The sequence below is a fragment of the Mustelus asterias genome, chromosome 8 (genome assembly GCF_964213995.1).
Source record: "Mustelus asterias chromosome 8, sMusAst1.hap1.1, whole genome shotgun sequence".
Classification (NCBI taxonomy): Eukaryota; Metazoa; Chordata; class Chondrichthyes; order Carcharhiniformes; family Triakidae; genus Mustelus; species Mustelus asterias.
In genome coordinates this window covers 26,038,951-26,050,630 of record NC_135808.1, presented here as the reverse complement: position 1 = coordinate 26,050,630, position 11,680 = coordinate 26,038,951, and the positions used below count along the sequence as shown (strand labels likewise).

General features: G+C 51.9%; 1 protein-coding gene across 14 annotated transcripts in view; it reads right to left on the bottom strand.

Annotated features, from left to right (window-relative positions):
* Nucleotides 1-10,724, bottom strand: part of rxrba (retinoid x receptor, beta a) — a 77,321-nt gene extending 66,597 nt beyond the window's left edge. For 4 of the 14 annotated variants that reach the window (XM_078217598.1, XM_078217605.1, XM_078217601.1 and 1 more), the window contains exons 1-2: nt 9,993-10,723; nt 6,669-6,821 (exon numbers count right to left, since the gene is read on the bottom strand). Coding sequence is in view for 4 of the 14 variants with exons in the window: in XM_078217609.1 (XP_078073735.1) it covers nt 9,993-10,011 (19 nt within the window). In the remaining 10 variants the exon portion in view is untranslated. Of the gene's footprint in view, nt 1-2,862; nt 3,073-6,668; nt 6,822-9,992 lie in introns of all 14 variants that reach the window. The other 10 variants (XM_078217602.1, XM_078217596.1, XM_078217612.1 and 7 more) reach the window with 6 other exon arrangements.
* Nucleotides 10,725-11,680: the final 956 nt, after the last annotated feature.

Genomic DNA, 11,680 nt, shown 5'->3' with positions numbered 1-11,680 from the left:
CAGAGACAGACAAATACACACAGAGACAGACACAAACACACAGGGACACACGCACACACACAGAGACATAAACACACAGAGAGACAGAGAGAGACGCGCACCCACAGAGACGCGCACCCACACAGAGACAGACGCAACAGAGAGACGCAACAGACAGACGCAACAGACAGACGCAACAGACAGACGCAACAGACAGACGCAACAGACAGACGCAACAGACAGACGCAACAGACAGACGCAACAGACAGACGCAACAGACAGACGCAACAGACAGACACACATACAGGGAGGGAGAGAGAGGGAAGGAAAGGGAAAGAGAGGGAGGGAGAGGGAGGGAAAGGGAAAGAGAGGGAGGGAGAGAGAGGGAGACGGGTGGGGCCATGGGAGTGAGTGGGGCACGGGGCTGCTCAGAGAGAGGGGGTGTCCGAGGAGGAGGACGGGCATGTGCGCGGGGAGTGGGTACGGGGGGAGGGGGGAAGGGTGTTACAGGGTGGAGGGGGGAAGGGGGGAGAGGGGAGGAGAGGGGGGGGCAGGGGAGGGGGGCAGGGGCCGGGGTGGGGGGGGCCGGGGCGGGGGTGGCAGGGGCCGGGGCGGGGGTGGCAGGGGCCGGGAGGGGCAGGGGCCGGGGCAGGAGGGAGGGGGCAGGGGCCCGGACAGGGGGGCAGGGGCCGGGGGGCGGGGCAGGGGCCGGGGTGGGGGGGGGCAGGGGCCGGGTGGGGGGGGGCAGGGGCCGGGTGGGGGGGGGGCAGGGGCCGGGTGGGGGGGGGGGCAGGGGCCGGGTGGGGGGGGGGGGGGCAGGGGCCGGGGCGGGGTGGGGGGGGCAGGGGCTGGGGCCGGGGGGGGTGGGCAGGGGCCGGGGGGTGAGGGCAGGGGCCGGGGGGTGAGGGGCTGGGGCCGGGGCTGTGGCGGGGGGGGGCGGGGCGGGGCGAGGCGGGGGCAAGTCGGGGGCAGGGCAAGGCGGGGGGGGGGGGGGGGAGGGGGGGTGGGGGGCGAAGCTTCACTTCCAGATTTTGTGAATTGAATTTAAATTCCACGGTCAGATTGAAACCTGTGGGAATTTGCTTGGTTCCGATTGATGATTAGTCATGTGACATTCCTCCTGCGCCACCATATCCTCTCTGTCTGGTGTCAGACAGTGTTACTGTGAAGACGTGCAAATAGACTTTAGCGATCGGAACCTGGACAGAGATGATCATAGATTATCAGCACAGTACAGTATCCTGAGGTCATGCGTCCCAGCATTTCCGTGCCAACTGTCTGCAAGAGCAATTTAGCTCGTCTCACTCCACTGCGCTTCACTCAACATACAGCAAACCCTTCTCACTTCGGGTGCCACTCCAATTCCCTATTTGAGTGCACGATGGAATCTGTCTCCACCACACTCTCAGACAGTTCATTCCAGATCCTAACCACTCAATGTGTGAAGAAAAGCTTCTCATCATCACTCCATTGCTTCATTTGTCAATCAGTTTAAACCTGTGCCCTCTGGTTCTCCACTCTCCCACCACCGGGATCAGTTCTCAATAATTTAGCCACTTGGCCAAAGTCCCTTCGCCTCTCTGAAGCTTTTGCATCTTTTCTCGAAGGCGGCATCTAGAACTGCGAACAATACGCTCGCGGAGGCCCAACCCAGTATATTGGGCGGCACAGTAGTTCGCACTGCTGCCTCACAGCGCCAGGGTCCCAGGTTCGACTCCCAGCTCGGGTCACTCTCTGTGCGGAGTTTGCACATTCTCCTCGTGTCTGTGTGGGTTTCTTCCGGGTGCTCCTGTTTCCTCCCACAGTCCAAGCATGTGCAGGTTAGGGTGGATTGGCCATGCTAAATTCTCCCTCGTGTCCCAAGATACGTTTGGGGGATTAGCCACGGTAAATGTGTGGTGTTATGGGATACGGTGAGGAGGTGGGACTGGGTAAGATACTCTGCCGAGAGAGTTGATGCTCAATGAGCATCAATTGAGACTCAATGGGCTGAGTGGCCTCCTTCTGGACTGTAGGGATTCTATGATTCAGCCAGAGGACATAGGGTGAATGTGTAAACCCCACATAGACAGTCACCCAAGGCTGGAATCGAACGCGGTGCAGTGAGGCAGCAGTGCTAACCACTGTCAGTGTGCCACCCTTTGAGTGAAGCTACAACTCAGGACTACTTGCTTGGCAAACAGCGAAAGCAGCAAGTGATAGAGCTCAGTGATCCCACAACCAACAGAGCGGATCTGAGCTCTGACAGACTTGGTACATCTGGTCATGAATGACCATTAATGGTGGACCATTAAACAGCTAACTGGACGAGGAGGCTCCACAAATATCCTTATCCTCCACAATGGAGCAAACACAGCAGCTCAGTGTAAACAACAAGACTGAAGCAGGGGCCTTCCACCAGAAGTCAATGATCTACCTCTGCCTCCAAAAGAGGCAATTTAGCACGACCAATCCACCTAACTTACACATCTTTGGAGTGGGGAGGAAGCAGGAGCACCCGGAGGAAACCCACGCAGACACGGCGGGAACATACAAACTCCACACAGTCACACGAGGCTGGAATCGAACCCGGGTCCTTGGCACTGTGAGGCAGCAATGCTAACCACTGTGCCAGAAGTCTATTACTATCCTCACTGCAGTTCTCAATACTTTATGTCATCTGTAAATTTTTGAAATTGTGCCCGACACTAAAGTCTCCTAACACAGAACAGGAAAATCAGAGGTCTTTACACCAACTCTCGAGGAAAGTCCATTGTTAACCAACGTCCAGACTGAAAAGCAACCATTCCCCACTGCTCTCCGTTTCCTGTGTTACAGCCAACCCTGTTCCCCCTGCTGCCACTGTTTCTCTTTATGCCACGGGCTCCACCTTTGTTGTCCAACCTTTTAGACTTCAGCCGCCATCTTGAAGTCCATGCACACCACATCACCCTGCTCGACCCTCGCTGTTGCCACATTAAAGATCTCCCGCAAGTTGGTTGGACAAGATCTGCCTTCAATGTGTCCTTTTGACTTTCCTCAATCAATCCAGCCCTGCCCAAGTGACTGTTAGCCAGCAGAATGAGCTTCTTCCTTCTTCTTATAGCCAGGGTGCTGCGGGTTTACAGTGAGACAGTTACTTTCTCAACTGTGATTCGGGGTGCGGGGAAAAAAATTAAAACACTATAAGATCCAACAGGGAAGTCTTTAGATAGAGAATGGTGGGGGTGCGGAGGGAGCAACCTCAAGCTGTATTTTTTGAGGACAAGGGCACAACTGCATTTCGGAGAAAGCTGGTAAGCACGCGAGGGAAGAAGGACTAGAGGGATGTTCCGATAGGGGGAGATGAGGAGGGCTGGAGCACAACCTCGGCAGATACCACAAGGCCTGGTTCTATGCTGTAAATATTCTATCTAAAAGCCATTCTGGGACATCGAGGTTGCTGGATGAGGTATCACACTGGCAGAATTCCTTGGGGCTGGGGAAAGAGAAGTCACGACATGTTCATTGTATCAGATTCTTGCTTGGCGTTGAAATACCAGACGTCCACTAATCTTGCGGATTCTCACAAGTTGCTAAGTGTTTGACACTCGAGCTACTTAATTTGTCAATCAATCTTTCTGACTAACCAATTAAACTAAATCAAATTAACTAAGGGACAAATTAAAAGGGGGCAGCACCAACAAGGAGAACCGCCCAAAACAAAAGTCAAAGTAGAAAGGAAACTTAAAACATCAAACTAAAATGTGATTGAAGGAGTCGATAATACACCTCAGCCCCTGCGGTGCCCAGCGGGCACGAAAGGCGTAGACTGTGCCCTCGGTCACCGCATGCTCCCTTTCCAGGGGCGCCCGGCCACGAATGTAGCCGCGGTAGAGGGGCAGATAGTCGGGTCGGACTGACCTGTTGATGGTAAGTCTTTCCACATCATGACTACCATCGACACCGCAAACCGCCGGCTCCAACCAGAGAGGATCTCCAAGAAGATCGCGCATATCGACACAGACATCAAGTTTCTACATCCACATCATGACTACCATCGACATCGCATACTGCCGGCTCCAACCGGAGAGGATCTCCAAGAAGATCGCGCATATCGACACAGACACCAAGTTTCTACACGGCACCTCCACATCATGGTAAGTCTTGCCAGGCCCCCTGCCGGGGCAGGTTCATGAGGAAGTCATACAAGAAAATGGCAAAGTCCTCCTGAGTGCCACAATCTGGCAGTTCACATGATCAATCTGAATGGCCAAATGAGTCAAAAGTATATTTACATAAGAACATGAGAAATAGGAGCAGGAGTAGGCCATCTAGCCCCTCGAGCCTGCCCCGCCATTCAACAAGATCATGGCTGATCTGAAGCGAATCAGTTCCACTTACCCGCCTGCTCCCCATATCCCTTAATTCCCTTATCGATCAGAAATCTATCTACCCGTGATTTAAACATATTCAACGAGGTAGCCTGCACCACTTCAATGGGCAGAGAATTCCAGAGATTCACCACCCTCTGAGAGAAGAAGTTCCCCCTCAACTCTGTTCTGAACCGGCCCCCACTTATTTTGAGGCTGTGCCCTCTAGGTCGGGTTTCCCTTCTAAGTGGAAAGAATCTCTCCACCTCTACCCTATCCAGCCCCTTCATTATCTTATATGTCTCTATAAGATCCCCCCTCAGCCTTCTAAATTCCAACGAGTACAGACCCAATCTGTTCAATCTCTCCTCATAAGCTACACCCCTCATCTCTGGTATCAACCTGGTGAATCTTCTCTGCACTCCCTCCAAGGCCAATATATCCTTTCGCAAATAAGGGGACCAAAACTGCACACAGTATTCCAGTTGCAGCCTCACCAGTACCTTGTACAGTTGCACCAAGACCTCCCTGCTTTTATATTCTATCCCCCTCGCGATAAAGGCCAACATTCCATTCGCCTTCTTGATCACCTGCTGCACCTGCAGGTGATCAAGACTGAGTTTTTGCGATTCGTACACAAGGACCCCCAGGTCCCTCTGCACAGTAGCATGATGTAATTTTTCTCCATTTAAATAATATTCCAAATTACTATTATTTCTTCCAAAGTGGATAACCTCACATTTGCCAACGTTATATTCCATCTGCCCATTCGCTCAGCCTATCCAAATCTCTCTGCAGACTTTCCGCGTCCTCCACACAATTCGCTTTCCCACTCATCTTCGTGTCATCAGCAAACTTTGATACCTTACACTCAGTCCCCTCCTCCAGATCATCTATGTAAATGGCAAATAGTTGAGGCCCCAGCACCGATCCCTGCGGCACGCCACTGGTCACCAACTGCCAACCAGAAAAGCACCCATTTATCCCAACTCTCTGCTTCCTGTTAGATAGCCAATCCCCAATCCACGCCAACACCTTACCCCTAACTCCGTGTACCCCAATCTTCTGCAGCAACCTTTTGTGAGGCACCTTATCGAATGCCTTCTGGAAATCTAAAAACACCACATCCACCGGTTCCCCTCTGTCAACCGCACTGGTCACATCTTCATAAAAATCCAGTAAATTCGTCAAACAGACTTTCCCTTCATGAATCCATGCTGCGTCTGCTTGATCGAACCATTCTTATCCAGGTGCTCTGCTATTTCCTCTTTAATGATGGACTCCAGCATCTTCCCAACTACGGACGTCAAGCTAACCGGCCTGTAGTTACCCGCCTTTTGTCTACTTCCTTTTTTAAACAGCGGCGTAACAGTAGCTGTTTTCCAATCAGCCGGCACTACCCCAGAGTCCAGCGAATTTTGATAAATAACTACTAGCGCATCTGCTATTACCTCAGCCATTTCTTTCAGTACCCTGGGATGCATTCCATCCGGGCCCGGGGACTTGTCTACCTTCAGTCCCATTAGTCTACCAAGCACTACCTCTTTAGTACCTCTCTTCCCCCCTACTCCCTGCCTTCTTCCCCCCCACTCCCTGCCTTCTTCCCCCCCCCACTCCCTGCCTTCTTTCCCCCCACTCCCTGCCTTCTTCCCCCCCCACTCCCTGCCTTCTTCCCCCCAACTCCCTGCCTTCTTCCCCCCCCACTCCCTGCCTTCTTCCCCCCCACTCCCTGCCTTCTTCCCCCCACTCCCTGCCTCACCAGCAGCCACCCCCACTTGTCCCTGAACCCCGGCTGAGTTAGTTAGTCGAAGAGGTATGACTCGATGTTTAAACACATTATCCAGGTAACACTCCCCTTCCCTGATATGTCGCAATGTCTGAAGCTCTGAGTCCAGTTCGTCTACTTTGAGCTGGAGCTCCTCAAGCAGCCAGCACTTACTGCAGACATGTTCACTGGGAATCACCTTGGGGTCCACCAGTTCCCACGTCATGCAGAAACAGCACATTACATGTCCCTCCCTTCCAATTACCTAGTATACGTTGGCACTAACTACGAATTTAACCTACCTTGCCCTCCCCTTACCGCCTAAGCCCAATGAACCAAAACCTTTCAGTTCTCACTCAGCTCCCTCTCACTCCACTGCCCACTAGATAGTGGGGCCTGCTTTTAAACCTCCCGCGCTGAACAGGAAATCAAAAACCCTTCCCAGACACCACGCGGCCACTTCCGGATTCGCGTTTTTAAAAAATAAATAATTAAATAAATCCCGCGAAAAATAGCTCAAAAGTTAATCTCTTAGCCCAAAAACTTCTGAAACAAAAACACACCTCTTTGCCTCGCTCTGGATGAACACTTACGTTACATTGATCTGAACTGTTGGGATCCCACACGGAGAAGCAAAGTGTTACTGACTTTCTGGAGTATTTTTATTACCAATCTGGTGTCGAATGTTTATTTTGTACATCAAAGAGAATGGGACTGGCCCCAATCGCAATCTTTGTTGAAAGATTCTGGAAAGGTAAATGATTTTTTTTAAATTGGCAATCTTTGCTCTGTCATTGTTAATTATTCTGTATACTTACACACCCAGCAAATAAATCCGAATAGCAGTCTTAGCCTGAAAGATAATCGTCAATTTGTATCTGTGCGCCAAAGTGGACACAACTGCATTGCAGGCAGCTCGGGCACAGGCAGTGCAGAATATCGTGGCCAAACCACAAGTGCTCACCCTCTGGCACACCACACCCATTTACAGCACACTCGAGAATGGCCAAAGATGGCACACATCTGACTATGGAAATGGCAAATACAATTCCAGGTGGGAGACAGCCCCATATTAGAATCCCAATTCCCCAAGCCTTGCAAGCTCCTCTTTCCGCAGACACCCAGAATCGATGTTCAAACAGGGCCAGCTCAAATATCCAGCACCAATGGTATCCTTGTTTACTCGGTGTGTAACGATGCCCTTAACTGGCCCTGTTTAGGGGAAATCCTCAGCCAGGTCACCACTGTGTGTGTGTGCAACGTGTACTGTGCGCGCATGCAAGAACCAGGCATGGTGATGTGACAAGAGGAAGGCACAGCAGGACATTCGACTCATTGTGTTGCCTCTATTGGGCAAAACAAAAGGCGTATCCAGCCTAATCCCAGTTCTTGATCCATAGTCCTGTCGATCACAGGCACTACGAACATATTGGGAGCAGGAGTAGGCCACTCGGCCCCTCGACCCTGCTTCGCCATTCAATAAGAACATGGCTGATCTTATTGAACCCCACATTCCTGCCGGCCCCAGATAACATTTCACCCCCTTGTTAATCAAGTATCTCATTCGCTCTGCCTTAAAAAAAATTCAAAGTCTCTGCTTCCACTGCCTTTTGAGGAAGAGAGGTCCAGAGACTCTCTACCCTCTGAGGAAGAAATTTCTCCTCATCTCCATCTTAAGTGAGCGACCCCTTATTTGTAAACAGCGATCATTAGTTCTAGATTCTCCAACAGGAGGAAGCATCCTCTCCACATCCTGTCAATACCCCTCAGGATCTTAAAGATTTAAATCAAGTTGCCTCTCACTCTTCTAAGCTCCAATGGATATAAAACGACCCTCTCCAACCTTTCCTCATAAGATAACCCTCCCATTCCTGGTATTCGTCTGGTATACAATCTCTGAACTGATTCTAATGCATTTACATCTTTCCTTCAACAAGGTGACCAATAATGTACATGATACTCCAGATGTGGCCTCACCAATGCCCTGTACAACTGAAGCACAATCTCCCTACTTTTGTAATCACTTCCCCTGACAATAAATGATAACGGTCACTCATGCACTCGAACATCGAGATCCCACTGCAACTCAGAATTCTGAAGCTGTTTTCTGTTTCGGGAATTTTTTGTTTTTTTATTCTTGCTGCCAAGTGGACAACTTCATATTTTCCCACATTATACTCCAAGCGGCACAGTGGCCAAATGGTTAGCACTGCTACCTCACAGCGCCAGGGACCTGGGTTTGATTTCCTACTTGGGTAACTGTGCGGAGTCTGCACGTTCTCCCCGTGTCTGTGTGGGTTTCCTCTGGGTGCTCCGATTTCCTCCCACATTCCAAATGACATGCTGGTTTGGTACATTGGCCATGCTAAATTCTCCCTCAGCGTACCCGAACAGGCGCACAAGTGTGGTGACCAGGGGATTTTCACAGTAACTTCATCACAGTGTTAATGTAAGCCTACTTGTGACAATAATAATAAACTTTAAAAATCTGCCATGTTTTTGCCCATTTACCCTACCTATCTCCATCAGTCTGCAACCTCCATACGTCATCTTCACAACATACTTTCCTACCTATCTTTGTGTCATCCGCAGGTTTGACTACCATGTCTTTGCTCCCTTTATCTAAGTCATTGATGTAAATTGTAAAAAGTTGAGGGCCCAGCACAGACCCCCATGGCAGTCCACTCATCACAACCTGCCAATCAGAAAAAGCCCCATTTATGCATACTCGCTGTTTTCTACCAGCTAGCCAATCTTCTATGCATGTTAACTTGTTACCCTCTGCACCACAAGCTATTATTTTCCACAATAACCGTTGAAGTGGCACCTTGCCAAATGCCTTCCAGAAATCCAAGTACAATATATCGAGTGCATCTCCGTCAGCTTTTTAAAACGCAGTTAGGCTTTGTGCCTCTGTCGCCCTTTCAGGCAGAGATCCCCACTGCCATCTGGGTGAGAATGTTCTCCACAACTGCCCTCTCATCCTTTGGCGAATGAATTTAAATCTACGTCATTGTCCCACTTAGGAAGCCTACCTTTCTGGTAGGACACAAAGACGGAGAAGGAAGTTATACCAGTTATTCTGGGTCGATACACATCCCTCAAACAACATCACAAAAGCAGATTACCTGACTGTGATCATAAGGCTCCTTGAGAGAGCTTGGTTTGTGCGTACATTGCCTACCGCAATTCCTGTGTTAGAACAGTGACTACACTTCCAAAGTACGTCACTGGTTGTAAAGCACTTTGGGAGGTTGTGAAAGGTGCAAGCTCAATGCAAATCATTCTTCCTTGGCTTTTCATAGAATCCCTACAAGTGCAGAAGGAGGCCATTCGGCCCATCGAGTCTGCACTGACCACAATTCATCCAGCCCCTGTCCCTGTAGCCCCACCTATATACCCTGCTAGTCCCCCTGACACTAAGGGGCAATTTACCATGACCAATCAACCTGACCCGCACATGTTTGGACTGTGGGAGGAAACCAGAGCACCCAGAGGAAACCCACGCAGACACGGGGAGAATGTGAAAACTGCACACAGACAGTGACCCAAGCCGGGAATCGAACCCGGGTCCCTGATGCTGTGAGGCAGCAGTGCTAACCACTGTGCCACCGTGCTGCCCGTTTTGTCTTGTTCTTGTGCAGGTAACACTTGGGGGTGGTGTGAAAGGAGTCAGGGAGATTATTGAGAGAGCAACATGCACCATGTCTGCGCAATTGCAATTTCCCTCCCCAATGTCTAACCAGTCTGTCAGTATGACTGCAATGGAGACAGGGACTATTGTTGGGTGTGGGACAGACATATACACCCACTAAGTACAGTTTGCTGGAGACCTGACTGGAATGTTCCCCATTGCTGCCCACGCCATCACTTACCCCAGTGCCTCAGCCCCACAAGCCTGCATGCATGCTGCTTACCTCTGCTGTTCTCGCACATTCTGTCCAAAGCCGCAGAAACCTCCGGGTGCAGGCGCAGGGAGCCAGCAATTCTGAGATTACAAGGGCAGCGAGCCCTTCCTCCTCCCCCTCTTGGTCTCCGAGCCCCAGCTCGTTCTGCCCATCGGTGTCCCCACCACCCACCCCCCCCAAACCCTCCTCTACCTCGGCCTCGCTTGCCGATCCCTCCCTCCTCCAACCCTATTTCTGTGTCGGTTCCAATATCTCGATGCTACTGCCAGCCCATTCACGACCACTCCATCACCGCCTTGTCCCAGGACACAGATTGGGCCTCAGGGTCTCTCACTTTGCAATGACACCTCTTTGTGCCTCTAACCCTGTGAGACCTCAGCCTCTGCCCCTTCGGATTGGTTGGTCTTTGTGCCTGTTTCTTTCTCCGCTCCCGAAGATCAGTTTGTCGTCCCTCTATCTATCCTCCCTGGGTCAATCCCACCTCCTCCCAGTCTCTCTCCCACAGTGAGTCCTCTCCCTCGTTGTGTCTTCCCCCTTTGGGATTGCTGTATCTTTCACTCCCTCTCTACCTTAGGCTGTGTTTCACTCTCTCTTTCCTAATTCCAATGTCTCTTTCACTCCGTCCAACCTTCCAGATCTTTCTCTGCCTGTCTCTCTCTCTCTCCCCCTCTCGAGGGGGGTGGGGGGAAATCAGTCTCTCTCCAAATCCCTCCCCTACCCCCAGGATCTTTCTCCCTTTCCCCCACCCTCCACTTTCTTTATCTCTTTCTAGTCCAGGAGATTTCTTCTCTTTTCCTCCCTTGTTCTCTCTCCCTGGATACCCAAGATCTCTCCCTCAGGGATCTCTCTTGCTCTCTCCTTTTCTCTCTCCCCAACCCAGGGATCTCAATCCCTCTCTCCCTCCCTCTGGGGTCTCTCTCTCTCCTCCTCCTCCTCAGGCCCAGTTGATGGGGATTTGCTCTCAGTCTCAGCCTGATTCCAGCTCCCCCACCCTAGCCTCTCTCTCTCTCTCTCTCCAGCGCTGGGCCCTGATCCCCAGCACTAGGCCCCAATCCTCGGGCTGCCCTGATTCTCCTCCCGGACCCGCAACAGCTGGGCCCTGCCTGCCAATGGACACTAGTGCGCAGGCGCGCAGCAAGAATCCGGGTTGGATGCACCAGGAGAGGGACAGAGCCTGGCGGAGGGGGCGGGGCCTGGCGGAGGGGGCGGGGCCCTCGGAAAGGGGCGGGAACTGGCGGAGGGGGCGGGGCCTGTTGGAGAGGGCAGGGCCTGTGCGGAGTGGGCGGGGAGAGACCGAGGGGGCGGGGCTTGGAGGATGGGCCGCTCTATTCTGTGGGCGTGGCTCTGATTGTGGGCGGGGTCTCCGCGGGCTGTGGGCGGGGCTGTTTGTGGGCGGGGCTTGAGCTGTCCCCATCAATTCGCCCGAATTCCCCTGCAGACTGGGTGAGGTTCAAAATTTTTAAGTTTATTTATCAGTGTCACAAGCAGGGGGGTTTACATTAACACTGCAATGAAGTTACTGTGAAAATCCCCCAGTTGCCACACTCCAGCACTTGTTCGGGTACACTGAGGGAGAATTCAGCATAGGCAATGCTCCTAACCAACACGTCTTTCAGACTGTGGGAGGAAACCGGAGCACCCGGAGGAAACCCACGCAGACACGGAGAAAACGTGCAAACTCCACACAGATAGCGACC